The following is a 23,491-nucleotide window of genomic DNA, read 5'->3' on the forward strand; positions in this document are numbered from 1 at the left end:
AGCCGTGCGGATATTTTTTTGCTATCTGGGTTGGTCCCCAATGTTTCTGCCCAATAAATTGGCAGATCTAAGAGTGACCTGGTGTAAGTGGAATGACATTCTCAGGAATTCATATTCCCACCATTGTGAGCCGGGAACGAAAGGTTAAAAGCTCCACAGTAACGGGAAGGTTAGTCCTGTTTTTATTGTTGTTGACGCCATGCCAAAAGATGGCTGTGTCACAATACAGAGATTTTAAAGGGTCAAAACACCCCCTGTTTCAGCAGAGATATCCTTAATGAAAACCAGGGACCTCAGACTGGACCGAAGGTTCACCTTCAAACAGAACAATGACCCCAAGCACACAGCCAAGACAAAGGAAGAGTGGCTTAGGGACAACTCCGTGAATGTCCTTGAGTGGTCCAGCCAGAGCCCAGACATGAACCTAATCGAACATCTTCAGAGAAACCTGAAAATGGCTGTTCACCAACGGTCCTCATTCAATCTGACAGAGCTTGAGTAGAATGGCAGAAAATACCCAAATCCAGGTGTGCAAAACTTGTGGCATCATACCCCAAAAGACTTGAGGCTGTAATTGGTGCCAAAGGTGCTTTAACTAAGTACTGAGTTAAGGGTCTGAATACATGTAATATTTGAGTTTTTTCTTTTTAATAAATTTGTTACGTTATCAAAAGTTTTTTGAGTTGACTGATGCAATAAAGTGTTTCTATCTGTGGTTTTGGTGAATAGGGAAGATGACCTGTCTTAGTGACATGAATGTCTAGAAAAATAATTTAAGGAGCACTATAATTCAAAGAACTTTAGTCCACCAAAATGGCATTTAAAAAGTTTAAAAATGTATGAAGAGTAGTGACTGAACCCCTCCAGATTAAAACATTTAGGAAAAGCCTTCTGCAAAAAGTCGTAATATGGATCAGATTAGAAAAAAAACAGGTTGGTTTGTGCTCTGACATGCACTGTTAATTGTGGGACCTTATATAGACAGTTGTGTGCCTTTCCAAATCATGTCCAATCAACTGAATTTACCACAGGTGGACTCCAATCGACGTTGTCATTATGGGGTATTGTATGTACGATTTTGAGAAAAATAATGAATTTAATAAATTTTGGAATAAGGCTGTAACAACAAAATGTGGAAAAAGTGAAGCGCTATGAATACTTTCCGGATGCACTGTAAATTCAGTGAGAGACAGGGGAATCCAGCAAGCCCAATGTCTCTTATAACAACTGAATACAGATTTATTAACCTTTCACAGAATATAAGTATTGGGAAACAACAGTTTGCCGACTTTGTTCAGTTTTCAGTTATTCAGTCGAACAACTGTTGTAGTTTGATTGTGTGCTTCACATATATTGGGACATACAGTATATCTATTAATGATTGTCTGGTGTGAGTGCTTTTACTGGATTTTGTAAATCACTTGCATGTTTTCATTCTTTAATTTTTGGAAAGGACAGTTCCACACATGTAATGGCTCTGTCAGTATCACGGTAAAGCCGAGCAGTCTTGAACACTCACTGCCCAGTATCAGCTCACTCACGGAACCGCTTGACAGTTTGAAGCGCTCGTCTTCCGAGACTGATAAGTGATGGCATGAATAGTCATGAGGTAGTGCCTGCTCATTGGATAAGGCCATGCAGTCTCCTGAATAATTATGAAACACTGATGATGCAATGATTTAGTGTGAAAGCGTCAGATCCTGTGACATTTTCTCAATGTTGATTTTAAATCCAGAAGACGAAAATAGTGCAAAAATCCTTAACCATCTCCGGTCTGAGTGTGTTTTGGGCCTTGGAGAAGTTTTGACATGCCTTGACATTTGTGCTTTTTAAAGTCTGATAACACTGTATTCAACACAAACTGGGCTACAAGAATATGTGAACAACGTGTGTACATGTTTGTATTTTTGAGAAAATAACGTTTATGCGTGGTTTTTGAAAAAACAAACATTTTAAGTTATTGATATAAGGCCATATAACACATACTAGATCTTGTATCCTAAAGCTTTTGCTACAAAATTATGTGAAAACCTGAGGAGACAAAGACCCCTCCCCTGGGCCCATCACTGAGGAATGTGACAAAGACTTAATGATCAAAATCAAGTATTAAGTTAAAAGAAGTAATATGACTATACATTTTCTCTACATCAAGACTTAATTTTAGACCTACACTACCATTTAAAAGAAGACTCTTCTGCTCACCAAGGTTGCATTTATTTGATACAAAATACAGTAAAAACAGTGATATTTTGAACAATTTTTTCAATTTAAAAGAACAGTTTTCTATTTGAATATATTGTAAAATGCTATTTGTGATCAAAGCTGAATTTTCAGCATCATTACTGCAGTCTTCAGTGTTACATGATCCCTCAGAAATCATTTCAAATATGCAGATTTTCTAAAATGAGCACATTTACATCACATTTTACTAATTTAACCTGAACTGATATTTGCAAGCACAAGCTTTGTTGATGATAATGAGGCAGCATAAACAGTAGATAAAATATAATCTAAACATTCATATTATTTTTATATCATATTACATATCATATTTTTATCATACAGCATACAATTTAAATACCCGCTTTAGCCAAAATAGCATTTAAATATAAATAAAACTTGCTTATTAGGACATATTTCAAATTTCAATACTCTGAATCCTGGCCGGCGTGTCTGGAAACAGTCAACTTGTAAAATATGTACATGTTTATATAAAATAGCATGTCAACTAATGAAAACTAAATGACTTACTCGTTAAATTGTATCCTGCAAACGTTCATCGGAGTCCCGCTCTTCTTCTGAGGAAAATGTTAACTCTTCCTCACTATCCAGGAGCTTTCTCACCTGTGTATCGTGCAATCTTACAAACGCATAGAAAAGTTAATGAACTTTGTTTTTAAGGCACAGTCGGGGACGTTTTCCATTTGCATTGATCGCCTCAGCACATTAACATATGAATAGCGCGATCTGCCCGTGGGTGTGATCACATTAGGGATAATTAGCTGAGCCAGGAAAACTGTACATCACTTTGTTTCATACAGATTACATTGCAGGAGAATATTTGTTTTAATTTGATTTATTTTATTTAAAAGTGGACATTTTAAGCTTTTTTTAGACACATGCTTCATGTTTGTGTGATAAGTATTCGCAGAGTTTGTTCATTTTTGTGACTCATTTCGGATATATGCTCGTGAACGTAGAGACTGCTGTAAGCTCACCCTTTTTATTTTCTTTATTTTATATATTTATTTTTTCTTTATTTTATTACACTTACTGTATAAGTCTCCATTCAAAGTAGTTACTCAGAAACAGATTGGTCTCATGTCCATCCACTGGACTGGTTGTGTCAAGCGATTGGCAGACACATATGTGCAGTTCCCCTTACTACAGGCCATTATTTAGATTCGCCTTCAAGGGATGTTCCGGTTCAAGGTCCTACCTTCCGGCTTGTCCTTGGCCTACAAAGTTGTAGATGTGGCGTAGGCTCAGCTGAAGCCAAGTGACCGTAAGTATTGGTTACTGATAGCTCAATCGAAGGTACAAGCGTGCAAGCAGAGAAGACCTGTTGTTTGCACATCGGGGCCTCAAGGACAACTGGACAAAGACTATGTTAGTGAACAGTCAGTAAGTTTCCTTCTTAGGAATGAAACTCCACTCTGTAACCATGTTAGCACCAGTCCAATTAATGCATTCTGTTCATTCTACACCTGACAAGGTTCAAGCCTAGTGAGAACCCTTTCGCTGCATTAGGGCTTGATGGCCACTGCAGCTGCCGTCACCCTGCTAGGCTTGCTACATGTGAGACCTCTCCGGTTCTGGCTGAGTGCAGGGGTCCCTCATTGCACTTGGTGATACGTCACCTTCAATTCATAGTCAAGTGTTGCTATTAAGCCATGCTAGCTACTGAGGTGAACCGAGTTTTAACAGAAGGTGTGACACTCGTCAAGACGGGCAGATGCATAGATGCACACTATTGACATATCCAGCGCGCAGGCTGGGGAGTTCTGTGTGATGGATGTCCAGATTTTGGCACATAGTAAGGTGTACAAACTGTTTGACACAATCACCAAAGAGTATGATCAAGCGACCAACATTGCACGTGGCAAGCCAAATTGGACCCTGAGTAAATCATGTCTCCTAAGTGCAAAGCATGTCCCCAACCACCTGAACAGCAGAGCAGGTTTACTTTAACATCAGGAAACGGAGACTGCACCCTCAATGACATTATTGACCGCAAGCTTCTCCAGGCTTGGACACATTAGCTCACAGATTTCCGTGAAATGTGAAAATGCATTTTCCCTGTAAGCTTGATATTCAAGTATTGTGCAAGATATGGGAAGACAAGGAATCAGTGATAATAGTTGTGCCAATGGCCCAACAGCCACTGGTCCCTGATGTGGTGGAGCTGCTAGATGCTCCCCCATGGGAAATTCCTTTTGAGATCTACTCTTACAAGCCGAGGCACGATCTTGCATCCTCGGCTGGTGCTGTGGAGACTGCCAGTCTGACCTCTGAATGGGGCTCGTCTGGCACAACAGGGTTGTCACAGTCTGTGTTAAACACTGTACTACTTGCCAGGGCCCCCTCAACGAGGTGGCTGTTGCCTTCAAGTGGTGACCTTTGGCTGATTGATGTTCCTCCCAGGGTGAGGACCCAAAGCATTGCCCTGTGCAGACAATACTTTCTTTTATACAAGAGCGGTTTGATGCAGGATTCTCTCCATCCATGTTGAAATTATATGTTGCTGCCATAGAGACCACTTATAGCCTCTGAGAGCTTGTCTATAAGCAACACCCTCTGGTCATCAGGATTCTGCGTGGAATGAGACAGCTAAGAGCCTTTTTCGTTCTGCTACCATCCCGGTCTGGGACTTAGAACTGGTGATAAACACACTTGCAGGTTCCCCGTTTGAGCCATTAGAGGCTGTAAGCTTATGCATATGCTCTTAGGAGATTGTGCTGCTACTTGCTTTGACATCAGTCGAGTGTATTGGGTACCTTAAGGCCCTTCGATGTAGAGTTCGGACCGGATTTGCCTAAGGCCAGAACAGTTGCCGGAACAACTTTTACGGGATTCTTTCCAGGATCCCTGTGTGAAAGGGGCTTCAGTGTTGCCTTCTTCCATTTAATCAGAACCTTTATCACTGTGTGGGTTATGCAAATGGTTTGATCACTATCTCGCTATTGCCTGTGTGCCAAAAATAACCCTTCCTTATGCCTTAGTATACAGAGCCCGTTTAGACTACTGTTATCAAAGTCAATGCAGCATGTCTGTGGCCACCATTTCCCAACCCACACCCCCATGCTAATGGTACAGCCCACAGCGCAAATTGCAATACACAAAAATACAAATAGCTTAGAATTAATGTTTTCTTTCTTTCAAATATTTAAGTTATCACAGTTGCCATTTCCATTACACTGAAGGTCACTTTTTCATTCATATTTTCCTTTCAGACTTGATTGAAATGAAAGAGGAAAATCAAGTGTCAGTAGAAGTGAAAGAGGAAATTCAAGAATTCAGTGAAGCGGAACAGGAACATCAGCATCAAAATTCTCATCATTTCATTACTGGAGGAAAATCTTTTAGCTGTTCACTGACTGAGAAGAATTCATCACAAACTGAGAAGAATTCATCACAAAACAGCACTCAAGCCAAAAATGTCTTTACCTGCCATGAGTGTGGAAAGAGTTTCACACAGAAAGGAAGTCTTCAGAGACACATAAGAATTCACACTGGAGAGAAACCTTTCACATGTCTTCAATGTGGAAAGAGTTTCACACTGAAAGAATGTCTTAACCACCACATGAGAATTCACACTGGAGAGAAACCTTTCACGTGCCCTCAGTGTGGAAAGAGTTTTACAGACAAATTAGGCCTTAAAAGACACATACGATTTCATACTGGAGAGAAACCTTTTACATGTCCTCAGTGTGGAAAAAGTTTCACACAGAAAGATGCTCTTCACTGTCACATAAGAATTCACACTGGAGAGAAACCTTTTACATGTCCTCAGTGTGGAAAAAGTTTCACACAGAAAGAGGCTCTTCACTGTCACATAAGAATTCACACTGGAGAGAAACCTTTTACATGCAATCAGTGTGGAAAGAGTTTCACACAGAAACAGAGTCTTCATAGACACATAAAATTACACACTGGAGAGAAGCCCTTCACGTGTCTTTAGTGTGGTAATAGTTTCCAGTCTAAAGGATCCCTTAATCTGCACATGAGAATTCACACTGGAGAAAAACCTTTTACATGCCTTCAGTGTGGAAAGACTTTAGACGGTCAGACACCCTGAAACAACATGAGATATTGCATATTGGAGAGAAGTCATAACACTGCTCAGGTGCGGGCTTATGGATTCTGAGGCCCCAAGCATCCGACCATGCTGTGGCCCCATATACATTTTTTTGCTTAAATTACATAAAATGTATTTTAAATCATAATTTTAAATTCATTCAAAGTACATTCAAAATGTTAATTAATAAATGTTAAAGATAATTAATGCATGTTTTCCAATTTTTCCACAATACAGTGATAAAAAAAAATATATATTTTCCTACATATGTTTTTATAAAACAATTTTTTTTTCTTTTTGTGTGTGCAAAACCTACTTCACCCAGAAACATTTTGGAATACAGTTGTTATTTATTAATATTATAACCCAACAGTTATTAATTGTTGTCCAGTTTGTCATTATAATATGATACAGTATTATTATTACTTTGAGGATTTGTTGTATACAATAGAAATATATTCCTGTCTTATTTATTTCACTTTCACCTGGAGTTTATATTCTGATTCTGAGGCTGTATTTTATGTAATCATTGTAGGCAACGCTCGTATTGTAACAATAAACAAGGCTTGGCAGCCCCTCAGAACACTTGAGCAGAAGATAAAGAAAAGACTTACTTTAACCTGGTTTCTTAAGTGTGCGCACCTCTTAACTAACACTTGGTTAAAGCCCCTTTGTTCGATGTATAGCACCCATTCTTTTTGTCCAAGAGTCTATCAACTTGGCATCTTAATTTGTCAGTTTTATTCCACTCTTCCTTGCAAAAAACCTCCAGATCTATAAAATTGTGTGGGAATCTCCAGTAGGGTTGCTCCGACACTAAAATTTTTGCTTCGGTATGATACCAGCCCTGGTACCTCGGTGTCGATACTATAATCAGCATATAAAAAGCCTCAGATTTTTTATGAAATTGCACTTAATTGAACAAAAAAGTTGAGAAGTTAGAAAGTTACTTGATTAAATGAACTCCATAAAGTCACAAATTGTACATCAGAGCTTCACAGTATTAATTGTAAAGGGAGAATAAGAGAAAGGAGGAATAGGGAAGCCACCCAATGTCCCATCCAATGGTGTGGCTGAAGGTCTCCTGCGCATTCTGTCTTATCGTGCGCATTAAGTTTGTTATTTTGTTCTCATTAAATAACTAATTTAATCGTTTTATGATCCCGGTTTATTTTATTTGACTCCTATTATAAAAGTTTCCAAGGATATTAATGTTCCAATTTTAATTGTTATTATTACATTTGGTTTAACATTTGATCATCTTATTTACTCTAACTCTATTTTATATTGTACTCGTTCATTCTGATTCCTGTTACTTAGAGAGTTTCATGCCGGCCATGTAAGCGGATCTCACAGTGACAAATATGTCAGTATTGGTCATTAAAACCGTAATTGATTAAATAATAATTAGATGGCTGCTCATGCTTGCCTTTTTATCTGAAAGTATTTTGTTTAGTCCCCTTAGTACAAACTTTTCTACCCAGAGGTCATGACCACTAAATTTACAAAGAAAGAGGGGGCAGATGGTCCTTAATCAGTAGGGTGTGTTGTCTCGGGTGGAGATGCTCTTCTGTGTGAGAGTTTTGTGATGTTGGTTCTCACAGAGATCTTTGACTTTTCCTGGAAATGGCAGAAATAGACATCCTGGTGCCAGCCATACCGTATGAAAATAAAATCTGATTGAGAGTCGCGTGGCGCCATTCGAGGTTCGGATATGTGAACGGCGAGTTATGTGCACTTTGCTAGTTTTAATACTTTTTGTGTCATAATTGAGACAAATTGTGAGATTCGATACACCCTGATTCTTATCTGTTCCATGAAGACAATATGTCAAAGAATTCAAAATCCTCAGGCTCTGGAGATATTGAAAGACACTTACGTGCTCAAGCTGAAGCCACTGAGCAACAGGCCTAAAGCCAGGGAGTCAGTTTGGACAGTGAATTGAAGGAAATTCACTTCATGACATCTGCTCGACATAACAGGCCATGAGCTGGAAATCGAGCGAGCTCACAGAGTTCTGGCTTGGAGATCTGTGGAGGGAGACAGGCCCCGATCAATTCTGGCCAAATTTCTTAGATCATCCGATAAAGATCTCATGTTACGCGATGAGTAAAGGAAGGCTTTCTTGGAAGAACCACAGCATTTTCTTATTTCCAGACTTTGCGAATTCGACGAGAGAAACGTGATCGATTCAGGGAATGCAAGAAACTATTACATCAATGGAGGGTCACTTTTGCACTGATGTTTCTGGCCAAATTGAGAATAGATACTAAGGATGGCCGCAAAATATTGACATGCCTAAAGCAAGCAATATCCGTCAATGGAATAAGTAAGTCATTTTGTGGTACTCTTCATGCAGCCAAGTGATCCTGACTCACTGAACATTCACCTGACTGTCCGAGGAAACTAAGGGGCTTTTTTGTTTCTGTTTGTGCTGGTTCCGCCTAGAGGTGGAAGCTGAAAAATTTGGGAAGATATGGGGTGGACATGTTATCTTAAGTGCTGGCTCAAGTAAGAGCAGGAGAGTCGTTACATTAATAAGTAAACATCTACAATTCAAATGTCTCAAACAGATTAATGATTAATTAGAGTAACTATAGTTGAAGTAGAAATTCAGGGGCAAAGGTTGATTTTGGCTAATATTTACGGACCTGATATTGATGATCAGGGCTTTTTTATTGATCTTAAAGGGATGTTGCAAGCCGCTGGCACCCGTTATGATATATTGGGAAGATACTTTAATCTTTTGATGAACTTTTGATGGTGGTGGCGTAGTGGTCTGAAGCACATAACTGGTAATCAGAGAGTCGCTGGTTCGATCCCCACAACCACCACCATTGTGTCCTTGAGCAAGGCACTTAACTCCAGGTTGTTCCAGGGGGATTGTCCCTGTAATAAGTGCACTATTTGGATAAAAGTGTCTGCCAAATGCATAAATGTAAATGTAAATTATCATTTGTAAAAAAATTCTAATACAGGTGAAACTCGAAAAATTTGAATATCGTGCAAAAGTTAATTAATTTCAGTAATTCAACTTAAAAGGTGAAACTAATATATTATATAGACTCATTACAAGCAAAGTAAGATATTTCAAGCCTTTATTTGATATAATTTTTATGATTTTGGCTTACAGCTTATGAAAACCCCAAAACCCCAAATTAGAGTCACACTCTAATCAGCTAATTAATCCAAAACGCCTGCAATGGGTTCCTGAGCCTTTAAATGGTCTCTCAGTCTGGTTCAGTTGAATTCACAATCATGGGGAAGATTGCTGACCTGACAGTTGTACAGAAAACCATCATTGACACCCTCCACAAGGAGGGAAAGCCTCAAAAGGTAATTGCAAAAGAAGTTGGATGTTCTCAAAGTGCTGTATCAAAGCACATTAATAGAAAGTTAAGTGGAAGGGAAAAGTGTGGAAGAAAAAGGTGCACAAGCAGCAGGGATGACCGTAGCCTGGAGAGGATTGTCAGGAAAAGGCCATTCAAATGTGTCGGGGAGCTTCACAAGGAGTGGACTGAGGCTTCAAATGTCGTATTCCTCTTGTCAAGCCGCTCCTGAACAACAAACAACATCAGAAGCCTCTTACCTGGGCTAAAGAAAAAAGAACTGGTCTGTTGCTCAGTGGTCCAAAGTCCTCTTTTCTGATGAGAGCAAATTTTGCATCTCATTTGGAAACCAAGGTCCCAGAGTCTGGAGGAAGAATGGAGAGGCACACAATCCAAGATGCTTGAAGTCCAGTGTGAAGTTTCCACAGTCTGTGTTGGTTTGGGGAGCCATGTCATCGGCTGGTGTTGGTCCACTATGCTTTATTAAGTCCAGAGTCAACGCAGCCGTCTACCGGGACATTTTAGAGCACTTCATGCTTCCTTCAGCAGACAAGCTTTATGGAGATGCTGACTTCATTTTCCAGCAGGAAAATGTTGGCACCTGCCCACACTGCCAAAAGTACCAAAACCTGGTTCAATGACCATGGTATTACTGTGCTTGATTGGCCAGCAAACTCGCCTGACCTGAACCCCATAGAGAATCTATGGGGCATTGCCAAGAGAAAGATGAGAGTCATGAGACCAAACAATGCAGAAGAGCTGAAGGCCGCTATTGAAGCATCTTGGTCTTCCATAACACCTCAGCAGTGCCACAGGCTGGATAGCATCCATGCCATGCCGCATTGAGGCAGTAATTAATGCAAAAGGGGCCCAAACCAAGTACTGAGTACATATGCATGATTATACTTTTCAGAGGGCTGACATTTCTGTATTTAAAATCCTTTTTTTTTTTATTGATTTCATGTAATATTCTAATATTCTGAGATTCTGAATTTGGGGTTTTCATAAGCTGTAAGCCATAATCATAAAAATTATATCAAATAAAGGCTTGAAATATCTTCCTTTGCTTGTAATGAGTCTATATAATATATTAGTTTCACCTTTTAAGTTGAATTACTGAAATTAATGAACTTTTGCACGATATTCTAATTTTTTGAGTTTCACCTGTATAGTAATATATCTCAATTGTGCACCTTTAACTTTTAAACTAATGGTGACAATTATAATAATAATAAATTGCTAATAATTGCTATTGCTAATAAATAAATTCTCTTCTTATTCAAATTGTTGTAAAATGAACCATTATAAGTGAACTGAACTATTGAGCATTTACATCTGAGATGCTGTTTTTGAGTAGCACTCAAATATTGCGCACTGCTGTGAAGGCTAAAAATATTATCGGAGCCGATAACGGTCCAGTGTCAGAGGCGTCATCAGGATCTACTTCTACAGTAAATACCATATTCAAAAGCAAGATTAATACATTTAAAAACTATTTTTAGATTTTGTATGTTGATGTAAAATACTTTTGTGCCTCAATCTGCTTAAAGAAAGTTTCTAGACCTGTGAAAACTAATACAATCATAAAATTACAATCGGATTACAAAATATAGTTGTAATGCTATAATCGGATACTATTAAGCAGACTTTGCTATAATGTACTTTAAATGACGGCGCATTGTGCTGTCCGTTTGTCTCCAGTGATTAAATGTGTTCTTGCTCTGGTTCATACTGTCAGTAGGTGGCGATAATGCGCTTTATTAGTTTGGAATCGCCACTATAAAACACGAAGAAGATGATTATCCGCATATATTGATAATAAACGTGCTAATTTCGTCTGTTTTATTTCTGCAGTGACTTCACAAGTTTTATTTTCGGCGGGAGAATTGCGGGTTTATAATAATAAAACTACAGGAAACAAGTGAGATCTGTGTGACACTGTTGTAAAGATGTTTATTAAAGAGGAGAGTGAAGATATGGCTTATCCAGAAGCATGCAGAATTAAAACCGAACACACTGACGAACAAACAGGTTGGTGTTCATTCTTCATTGTTTACATTCAGACAGTTGAACACATTTCACGACTGTAGTTATTAAACCAGAGGAGCTGACAAATAACCTCGTTGAACAAAAAAGAAACAAAAAACGACTTCGAAAATGCAAGTGATTGTAACTTTGAATTGCAAACATTTAAAGATACCTTTAAAGGGATGGATGACCCCGAAATGAAAATGATCTCATCATTTATTCACCCTGATGCCATCCCAGATGTGTATGACTTTCTTCAGTAGAACACAAATTAAGATTTTTAGATCAATATCTCATCTGTAGGTCCTTATAATGTACAGTGGTCTGAAAAAGTTTTTGCCCTCATCTGATTTCTTCTGTATTTGTGTATATCTCATACTAAATTCTTTCAAATATCTAATATAAAATAAAGGCAATCTGAATAAACACAAAATATAGTTTTAAATGATAATGTTATTTATTGAAGCAAGTTCTCCAATACGAACTGGGCCTGTGTAAAAAAGTATGTGCCCCCTTAGTTACTAAATCCCCAAATCTATTAAACTGCATTCATAATTGGGGTTCAGTTGGACTAGACACACTCAGGCCTGATTACTGGCATCCCTTTTCAATCAAATTAACACCTAAATATAACTTTTTCACCAGCGTGAAGTTTGCTAAAAGGTCTCACCCAGTAGCACACTCTGCCAAGGTTGAAAGTATTTCCAGAAATTATGAGGAAAAAGGTGATCATCAGTAATATCATCAGAAATACATCAGTCTGGGAAGGGTTACAAAGCTATTTCAAGGATCTGGTACTCTAAAGAACCACCGTGAGAGCCATTATCTCCAACTGGAGAAAGCTTGGTACAGTAGTAAACCTTCCCAGAAGTGGCCGACCTTCCAAAACTCCTCCCAAGAGCACAGCAACGACTCATCCAGAAAGTCACAATAAAGTCACAATAAAGCCAAGGACAACATCTGAGGAACTGCAGGCCTCTCTCGCATCAATAAAGGTCTCCATTCATGACGCCACTATCAGAAAGACACTGGCCAAAAATGGCATCCTTGGAAGAGTGGCGAGGCGAAAACCACTGCTAACCCAGAAGAAAATTTAAATCTCATCTGAATTTTACCAAAACACACTTTGAAGATCCTCAAAACTTTTGAGAGAATGTTCTGTGGACTGATGAGTCAAAACTGGAGCTGTTTGTAAGACAGAGGTACCGTTACATCTGGCATAAATAAAACACATAATTCCACAAAAATAACATCATACCTATGGTCAAGGATGATGGTGCTAGTGTGATGTGTGGGGATGCTTTGTTTTTTCAGGACCAGTGTGTCTTGAAATAATTGAGGGGAAAAAAGAAATCAACTCTATACAAGAAAATCCTAAAGGAGAATGTCCATTTATCAGTCTGAGTTGAAGCTCAAGCGCAACTGGATTATGCAACAAGACAATGATCCAAAGCATAGGAAGTCCACCTCCTGACTGGCTCAAAATAAGCTAAGTTAAAGTTTTGGAGTGGCCTAGTCAAAGTCCTGACTTTAACCTGATGTGAGATGTTGTGGCAGGACCTTAAACGGGCAGTTCATCCTCAAAAACCATCAAGTGGCTGAACTAAATAAGTTCTCATAGAAGAGTGGCCCAAAATTCCACTTCAGCGTTGTAAAAGACTGATCTCCAGTTATTGGAAGCATTTGGTTGCAGTTACTACTAAAGGTGGCACAACCAGCTATTAAGTTTATGAATATATATATATATATATATATATATATATATATATATATATTATTATTATTATTTATTATTTTTTTTTAAACTGTATTTTGTGTTTACTCAGGCAGCCTTTGTTTTATGTAATATCTCGTTTGAAGATTGTAACAGTAAAAGGACAGACAAGGAGGAGGCAGGAACCAGCTGAACTATCTATCAAAGTAAAGTTTTAATTGTAAAACTCATATTAAAACAAACAAACACACACACACACACACATGCAGCAGGGCTGAGTGCAACTCTCTCTCCCCTCTCTGGTGTTTTAGCTGCTTTTTGAGGTCTTTCCCCACTATCACTGTAAAAAGAAACAGCTGCTAGAAATTATGCCAACCATTTTGACAAGCCACACCACTCCCTCTCTTCCGCAAACAGACACACCCCATCACCACAAAAATCTAAACAATTTATTATGAAAAATGCACAAAAATAGAAGAAATCAGAAAGGGGCAAATACTTTTTCATACCACTAAGTAGAATAGAATCCTTTATTTTGGTCACATATTATACACACAATTTTTTGCATATATACAGTGAAATGTATTAGTTTTCACATATCCCAGCTAAGCTGGGGTCAGAGTGCAGGGTCAGCCATGATACGGCACCCCTGTAAATGGGTGCTATTAGGCTGCTGGTTGTTTGAAGGTCCAAAATGCAAGTTGTGGCAGCATAAAAGTAATCCACATGACTCCAGTCAATGAATGTATTCTGAAACAAATAGATAATTAACACTTCGTTAACTTAAAATTGATTCCTATCAGCAGTGGACACATCAGTGATATAAGGGCTATGGCATGTTCATGCGAGAGGTCAGAAACACGCTGTTGTGTACAAGAAGTCCCAACGAATGCCACGCGAGAGTTAGTTCATTTCAAACAGCACCCCTTAAAGTAAAAAAAAACATTTTAATTATTGATTTGTTTCTTACACCAATCTATCTATTTGCTTCAGAAGACATTAATTGATTGGAGTCATGTGGATTACTATTATGCTACCTAAATATGCATTTTGGACCGTCAAACAGCCAGCAGCCTGATGCCACCCATTTACTTGCATTATAAGGACCTACTATAAGGAGTTTTCAAATTTTTCAAAAAATCTTAATTTGTGTTCTGCTGAAGAAAGACAGTCAAACACATCTGGGATGGCATCAGGGTAAGTAAATAATGAGAGAATTTTTATTTTTGGTTGAGCTATTCATTTAATGGGCCACATTTTCCCTCCCAACCACCTGCGGGGCTCATGATTTACAGTGAGTCTCATCTCGCTTCCTTTTCATGGTCTCTTACATTCACATTCGACTGTCATATTTCTCTCCCTAGTGGGAGTCGTGATGAATTAATTAAATTAAAGATGAATATTCACTCAGTATTTGGGTCAATGATCAAGAAGAATTTATGGGCTTTTTTTATTTTTGCATTGTTAAAGTGGGTGAACACTGCTTAATAATGTTAATTAAAACTTAAAAATTACAAAAAATAAAGAATTTTTATCAAGTTAATCTGTTCTTGCCCCTAAAAAAAGTAATGTGGTGCGACCACATTATTTATTGTAAATAACTGCTTACCTTAAAATGAATAATTTTTAACAAGTTATTAGTAGTACAGTGAAGTGTTTTTAAAACAAGTTTGCTCTTTTTTTTTTTTTAAATATGCATTTTCATAATTATCTTTTAATAGCAGTCTCTCAGGTTTCATGAGATCCACAGATCAATTTTTTTTAAACCCATAAAATGTATAGAAAACGTACAACTAAATGATCCACATTAGCATATTTTATCATTCATTCATATTTCAGAAACAGAAATTAAATATTACATTTTAAATGTAATATTTTTACTGCCATAATTGGTTGCACCAATCCACATAAACAGAAACAATTCAGAAAACAGATTGACTCTTCGAAACATTTTAATAGACATCATGTATTTCTTTAATGTATGCCATTCAATTGTAATTCACCTATAGTATAGTTGAAGTCAGAAGTTCACTTGCACTTATGTTGAAGTCATAAAAACTCATTTTTTTACCCACTCCACAGATTTCATATTAGCAAACTAGTTTAGGCAAAAAATAGTTTTGGCAAGTCGTTTAGGACATCTACTTTGTGCATGACAAGTAATTATTCCAACAATTGGTTCACTTTTAATTGACTATATCACAATTCCAGTGGGTCAGAAGTTTACATACACCAAGTTAACTGTGCCTTTAAGCAGCTTGGAAAATTCCAGAAAATTATGTCAAGCCTTTAGACAGTTTGCCAGTTAGCTTCTGAACGGCTAACTGGAGTCAATTGGAGATGTACCTGTGGATGTATTTTAAGGCCTACTTTCAAACGCAGTGCCTCTTTGTTTGACATGATGGGAAAAAAGAAACCAGCCAACACCTCAGAAAAAAATTGTGGACCTCCACAAGTCTGGTTCATCCTTGGGAGCAATTTCCAAATGCCTGAAGGTACCACGTTCATTAGAGCCGCACAATTAATCGTTAAAAGATTGCGATCTCGATTCAGACACCCACGCGATCTCATTTCTAAATGCCAACTATTCTGCAATGTATATTAACTTAAAGCACTCTGTTCGCGATTTAATTACTGGCACTTGAATAATTCCTTTAAAAGCTTGAAGCAAGTTTGACGAGAAACACTGAAGGCCTCATTGTTTTCATTTAAATTGTTAATATTTATTTAAAAACTTTTGTAAAATAACAGTGTTTTATTCCATATTTGCTCGTTTTGCTTTTTACTTAGCATGTGAGAAACAGGTTAAATCTTTTTTTTTTTTTACAGGAATTTTGCAATAATGACAAGGTGCTGTTTGGTTTATAATTTATTTGTTGCACCCTTTTGTGGATTTTAAGTGTATATATTTGATTAACAACTTGATTGCATTTTTACATAGATTGAAGCAGAGAACATTTTGTCAGAACCTCTAGTAAATTATTTTAATACCCTTATGCCCAGGTCTTGTAAATCACTGAATAAAATATTTTCTACAGAATCGTGAGAGAATCGTAATCTTTATTCTATGCAAATAAATTGTGATTCTCAATTTATCCAGAATTGTGCTGCTCTAACGTTCATTTGTACAAACAGAAATAAATTTGTACAGATGAAATAAATCATTCTCTCTATTATTATTCTGAAATTTCACATTAATTTATCTAAAATAATAGTAATTAAAGCTACAATATGTAAGATTTTTTTTTTATTAATGAGCCAGTACACCAACCATGTTTGCCTTACTTCGATTCACCATGATAAGTATACAATACAGCTTTTTATTTAGATCTGTCTGGACGGATTTGGCACAATTCGCAGGCATACGTCATTCATCCTTGCGTGTTTACATCATATCTGTAAGCTCAGAAATAAGGTCCGGCTGTGGCGTGACTAAGCGGGATGCAAGTGCAACAGCTGTTCAGTGGCGGAGTGAAATCACACTCCTCCATGGTTCCATGGAGTGTAGTTCTTCTTTTGACCAAGATGATGAAGGTAATGTAGAGTTCAGTGCATTGCAGTCCAGCTGGAAACTTGTGGCAGTTAATTTCCAGTGAAGTCCATCCTATGTCCAAGGTTCAGGCAGTGGCCAGTGAAGGTTGGAGTTGGCAGCAGTTGTAGACTGAAGTGATGTCTGGCTGGCACAGGTTGCAGTTAGTAATCATCACAAAGCGCCACATAGCGGTGGGTGAGCTGGATTTGGCAGGCTCTGGTAACCTAAGTATGTATTCTGAGGTTGAGACAGGGAAACTAAGCAGGTTTGTGGTGTTATCCTTTGATGCAGAAACAATGGCAAAGTATTGCTTGCAATGTATGGTTTACTGAAAACATAATCTGGTTTGAAGCCGAAAAAGTCCCACTCTGTGGTATAAACCCCTTTTTTCAGTACAAGAACGACGTCAGGGTTCTGATTATTAGACCTACTTGTGCTTTCCTCTGCCTCACTCATTCTGCTCCTATGGTAAATTTTTCATGTTTCGTATCTGTCTGATGGGTAACTCTTGTGACGCTCTATGCTGACTTTTTGCCGCTAGCACAACCTGGCTTTTGCTATACCCGATGTGACGTCATAGTTCCCATGTATATGCTGTGTGTGATGGTAAATTAAAATATTTTGAGAAAAGTTGACCGATAGCTGCAGCTCTCCTCCTCTCATTGGTGGTGTCAATTATTTGTGAGTGTGGTAATGCCAAGTAGGATTTTTTATTTTTCTCTGTGGTAGTCGAGCTATCAAAGGTATGCCACGGGAATGTTCATAGACATAGAATGGTTGTCATTTAGGAATATTATCGCGTTGGTGTTTGAATCGAGATGCTGATCTTTTAATGATAAACGTGCAGCTCTACCTCCAAGCTGTTGTGGGTTTAGGAGCTACTTGTAGAGTTAAAATGCTCCATGAATTACTCTTAGATGTCACATCCCCATTCAAATAAACATGTGTAATCCCACAGTGCCATCTAGTTGACATTAACCAAAGGCATTGTCTAAAGGCATAGTCCATACAAGAGAACACATTAGTACCCTGATCATTCTTGTCATAATGTATTTTATATTGCTACACATTGCATCCAGTTTAAATCTTCTCATTTTACACAAGTTCTCTTCACAGTTTAAATTATGCTGTGGCATCTTTGCTTTTGTATTACTTTTGTATAACTTTTTGTATAACTAAAAACTTTACAGATCTTACTTGGTTTTTCTTCAAACGAGCACCATTGCTGTGACTTACTAGTCACTCTATTCTGCCATAGTTGTACCAGAGTGTCTTTGTATATCAAACACATGGTGGTTTCTCTTCAAAATTATGTAATCTTTATTGCCGTGCTGTCATGCAGCAGCTTCAGACAATTGAATCATGAGCAAATTGACTGCTACTAGAATCAATCACATGATCTGCAGTTGTTGCACACCATTAGTCAAGTAAGCCTTTTTGTTCTTTATCCTTAATATCTAATCAGCTGCAATGTAGGATGTTAAATATTCAACATTTGCAGTTGCAATCATGATATGACAAAAGCACAATATATTTTTTGTCCAATTGTGCAGCCCTAATTTATAAAAATTTCAAATTTTAATGAACCTTTAGTACATTAAATATTATATAAAATTAGGTACTTGACTCCTGTAGATTTCTTCCATTACATTGAGGGTCACTTTAATTACTTTACATTGATATTTTCTTTTTAGACTTGATGGAAATGAAAGAGGAAAATCAACAGCCGATAGAAGTGAAAGAAGAAAGTCAAGAACTGAATGAAGCGAAGGAGGAACATCAGTATCCGAATCCTCTTTTCATATCTGACGAAAACTATTTTAGTTGCACACAGACAGAAGCATTTTCACAGAATTCCTCACAAAACAAAACTCAAGCCAAAAATCCCTTCATGTGCCATCAGTGTGGAAAGAGATTTACACGGAAAGAACGTCTTCAGAAACATAAAATAGTTCACAGTGGAGAGAGGCCTTTCACATGCCCTCAGTGCGGAAAGAGTTTTGGGAAAAAAGGAGTCCTTAAGGATCACATGAGATATCACACTGGAGAGAAGCCATACACATGCCTTCAGTGTGGAAAGTGTTACACAGACAATATAGGCCTTAAAAGACACATTCTATCTCACACTGGAGAGAAGCCTTTCACATGTCTTCAGTGTGGAAAGGGTTTCACATCTAAAGGATCCCTTAATGGGCACATGACAATTCACACTGGAGAAAAACCATTTACATGCCATCAGTGTGGAAAGTGTTTTGCAAAGAAAGGAGGCCTTAAGGATCACATAAGATATCATACGGGAGAGAAGCCTTACACATGTCTTCAGTGTGGAAAGAGTTTCAAGAGTAGAGGAAGCTTTCATGCTCACATGAAAAATCACACTGGAGAGAGGCCTTTCATATGCTCTCAATGTGGTAAGAGTTTTGTGTTGAAACAGTGCCATGAAATGCACATGAGAATTCACACTGGAGAGAAGCCTTTCACGTGCCTTCAGTGTGGAAAGAGTTTTAGACAGTCTGATGCGTTAAAACAACATGAGAGATTGCATACTGGAGAGAAGCCATACCACTGCCTCTCATGTGGGAAAAGTTTCCACCAATCAAAGACTTTTAGACGTCATAGAAAAGGGCATTGCCCAGAGTTGTTTAAGTTAGCAAATTGCAAGTAATGTCGTGTCATTGGTATGAAAAAGCTTTGCTTTTTTCTTTTGCACCCACTTTAAAACCTCTGATCTTATGCAAGTTCTCTTCACAATGTGAATAATATTTTGTCATCTTTGCCTTTTGCATCACTTTTTGTATCACTCTATACTTGATTATAAATATCAAAGTGCCTTTGTATACCAAAAACATGGTAGTTCTCAAAATTATGTAATTGTATTGCTGTTCAATCATACATTATCGAACTTACACAAATATTGAATGATAAGCTAATTTGGCATCTGCCAGACACAAGTCACTTGATGTTTCATGGTAGGATTGCAGTAGTCAAGTGAGCGTTATGCCTTTTTGTTTTTATTCGATATTTATTAGGTAGCAATATGGCATATGACATAAATATTTATCTTATTCACAGCTGTAATTGCAATACATAGATATATATTTTTTTGGGCAAATCATGCATCCCTAATTTGTTGGAATTGGTGCTAAATGAAAATTTGTAAATTAATGTGAACAAGATGCCTTTTATCAGGTTGGTTGCATTTGGTTACATTTATTAATGAGATTGGTAGAATGTCTGGAATTTTCAGCCAATTTTATGTCACTTTTGTGATCTTGCCCACACTTTTGTGCTGGGATTTTCCACGCACATCACAAGAAGTGGTGCAAAAAGCGGCAGCACAAACACAACACAATGCCCACGACTGCTTCAGATCAATAGATGAAAACCTGTAGCCTAACCAGGGCTCCAAACCACGACTAAAATAATTGATTGCGACAATAATTTAAAATATAGTTGCCATTGGCGACAGTCTGGTTGTGTGTGGTTTCGTCAGATATCATCTTGTGAATTATTGAATACGTCTTTAGAGCGTGCACCACCAGTGTGTCTTGCGCCGCTTTTCACCCATTCTGTTTCTAATGAGCTCGCTGCACCACATGCAAACATACAAACCCAGAGTGAGAGAGTCGTGAGCAAATGACTCTTTTGAATAGGGTCTTTTTCATGTATCAGGTTAACAGGTTGAATTAAATTCACCTTCTCAGCGAATCAGCCGTTAGTGAACTCACAACTGGGAGTGCAGACATTTCAAAATAAGAGTCCCATGTGTTTATAATTAAATATCCCGTATTGTGTACCACTTTTTTTTCTTCTGGTAATTATTGATTGAGATTGGAGTAGAACAATAAACTGCATCTGCAATTTCATTCAATGTGCACTCTTGAAGTCTCTGTGTCTGGGCCATCCAGTAACAGTAAAGAAAGACTAAGGAAATATTTTAAAACAATTAAAATTATATATACTGGGGGCCAAATGTTTGGAATAATGTACAGATTTTGCTGTTTCAGAATGAAATTGGTACCTTAATTCACCAAAATGGCATTCAACTGATCACAATGTATAGTCAGGACATTATTGATGTAAAAAAAAACAACACCATCACGATTTGAAAAAAGTTATTTTTGATCAAATCTAGACAGTAGTCATCACTTTATCCTTGAGTAATCATGCTAAATTGATCTTTTGGTATGAGAAAATCACTTGCCATTATATCAAACACTGTTGAAAGTATTTTGTTCATTAAATGAATCGTAACATTGTATTTGTGTTTGTTCTAGAGATGCCAAAGTATGCATTAGATTGGCATGTCTTAAGGTCAATATTAGGTCAAAAATGGCAAAAAAGAAACTGCTTTCTCTAGAAAGTTAATACAATGCTTGAAATTGCTAAAAAAAAAAAAAAACGAAAGATTTCATACAAAAGGTGTACACTATAGTCTTCAAAGACAAAGGACAACTGGCTCTAACAAGGACAGAAAGAGATCTGGAAGACCAGATGTACAACTAAACAAGAGGATAAGTACATCAGAGTCTCTAGTTTGAGAAATAGAGGCCTCAAATGTCCTCAGCTGACAGCTTCATTGAATTCTACCCGCTCAACACCAGTTTCATGTACAACAGTAAAGAGAAGACTCAGGGGTGCAGGCCTTATGGAAAGAATTGCAAAGAAAAAGCCACTTTTGAAATAGAAAAACAAAAAGAGTGGGCAAACAAACACAGACATTGGACAACAGATAATAGGAAAAGAGTGTTATGGATCTTAACCCCATTGAGCTTTTGTGGGATCTTGTAGACTGTAAGGTGCATGAGAAGTGCCTGACAAGACAGTCACATCTATGGCAAGTGCTACTGGAAGTGTGGGGTGAAATGTCATCTGAGTATCTGGACAAACTGACTAGAATGACAACTGACTAGAATGACAAGGATCTGTAAAGCTGTCATTGCTGCACATGGAGGATTTATTGATGAGAACTGAAGTAGTTTAAGAAGTTCTGATTTTTTTTTTCAAATTGTAATAGTAATTTTTCACGTTATTAATGTCCTGACTATACATTGTGATCAGTTGAATGCCACTTTGGTGAATAAAAGTACCAATTTCTTTCCATAAGAGCAAAATCTGTTCATTATTTCCAACCTTTTGGCTCTGTGTGTTTGTGTGTGTGTGTATGTATGTATGTATGTATATATACAGGTATGTATGTATATATCTGTAAAAATATCTAAAAAAATCCTTAAAACAAGATCAATATGATTTATCTTGTTTTAGAAACAACACTGCGTAAGATATTTGGGTTTTTCAGAGAATGTATTTTTAACATGTGTATTTTGTCTTACTGTACTGGCAGAGTTTTTATATTCAAAACAAGTGAAAAAATCTACCAAGGCTGAAGAAGTAATCCAAAGTATTTAGAATTCGTTACTGGCCTTACAGCATGTATTGTGTAATCTGTAGTGGAATACATTTCAAAAGTAACCCTCCCAACCCTGTCTGTACACATGAACACATTAGCATGCAGTTATTAGTGAGCTGATGTAAACTAACCTACATGTGAATGGTCATTTTCATAGAGGCATTTTCAAAGAACATGTCATATGATTTTTATTTTATTATTTTTTTTATTATCTTTTTTGTTGAATTAATTAATAAAATGAATTGAGTCTACTCAAATACTCTTAAGTGTATGCCGTCTGCTGCCAAAAGCCATTCTTAGACCTTATTCACTCTTCTTTGATTTTTAAAGGGAATGACAAAGAGGCTGTCAGGAATAGATGTACAGTCTCTTTAATGGGCTGTACTGCAGTTTAAAGTGTTTTTGGATTGTTCCATGGTCAAAACATTGATAAAGTATCTGGCCAAGAACATTCAGTATACAAAAGAACTATACAAAGAACTCTAGACAACACGAGTTGTGGAAAATCAGATGTGATTTAGGAGTTTTATGCGGCTTCATACCATCGTGCCATTGAAGAGTTGGTAAGTATATCCCTCACAGAATAAGGTCTACAGTAAGGTATGCCTCGTCATTCTGGTCAGTCTGTATTCTACCCATTAAATCTCTTTTATACACCCATCTTTGGAGTAGTATCAGTGTCATCATAAATCATAATAACAGAGTGTAATCGGCACATCTTATGGCTCCGAATAGCATGTTAGCATCATGAATGCAGAATGTCCATTCAAAAAATCTTCCACTGCATCTTTATTACTTACTATTGTCATTGAGTAGTTCAAATGGCTTCTTTTACTGATCTTGAGTGAATTCTACTCATAGAATGAAGCATGAAGTAATTGAAAACACATTTTAATGTCACATCAGTTGATGTTTTACATGTAGTCTAGAGCGTCCTTGCATTTAAATAATAATAATTCCTTACATTTATGTAGCGCTTTTCTAGGCACTCAAAGCGCTTTACATAGCATAGGGATGATGATGCAACGGCAGCCATAGTGCGCCAGAATATATATATATACACACACACAATTGGTGGGGAGGAGAGAGTAGAGTGTAGAGTGATGTAGCCAGTTCAGGGATGGAGATTAATACAAGGCCATGGTAGATGGGGGGAATTTGGCCAGGACACCAGGGTTAC

At 37.5% G+C, this 23,491-nt stretch overlaps 1 protein-coding gene and 1 pseudogene across 3 annotated transcripts in view; both read left to right on the forward strand.

Annotated features, from left to right (window-relative positions):
• Positions 1-6,747, forward strand: part of LOC127647435 (gastrula zinc finger protein XlCGF57.1-like) — an 80,962-nt pseudogene extending 74,215 nt beyond the window's left edge.
• Positions 1-23,491, forward strand: part of LOC127647422 (gastrula zinc finger protein XlCGF8.2DB-like) — a 93,346-nt gene that overhangs the window by 14,776 nt on the left and 55,079 nt on the right. The window contains exons 1-2 of one of the 3 annotated variants that reach the window (XM_052131644.1): positions 11,430-11,658; positions 18,596-21,967. In XM_052131644.1, coding sequence (XP_051987604.1) covers positions 11,577-11,658; positions 18,596-19,566 — 1,053 coding nt within the window. In that variant the 5' untranslated portion in view covers positions 11,430-11,576 and the 3' untranslated portion in view covers positions 19,567-21,967. Of the gene's footprint in view, positions 1-11,429; positions 11,659-18,595; positions 21,968-23,491 lie in introns of those variants that run through there. The other 2 variants (XM_052131645.1, XM_052131642.1) reach the window with 2 other exon arrangements.

The sequence above is a fragment of the Xyrauchen texanus genome, chromosome 8, assembly GCF_025860055.1.
Source record: "Xyrauchen texanus isolate HMW12.3.18 chromosome 8, RBS_HiC_50CHRs, whole genome shotgun sequence".
Classification (NCBI taxonomy): Eukaryota; Metazoa; Chordata; class Actinopteri; order Cypriniformes; family Catostomidae; genus Xyrauchen; species Xyrauchen texanus.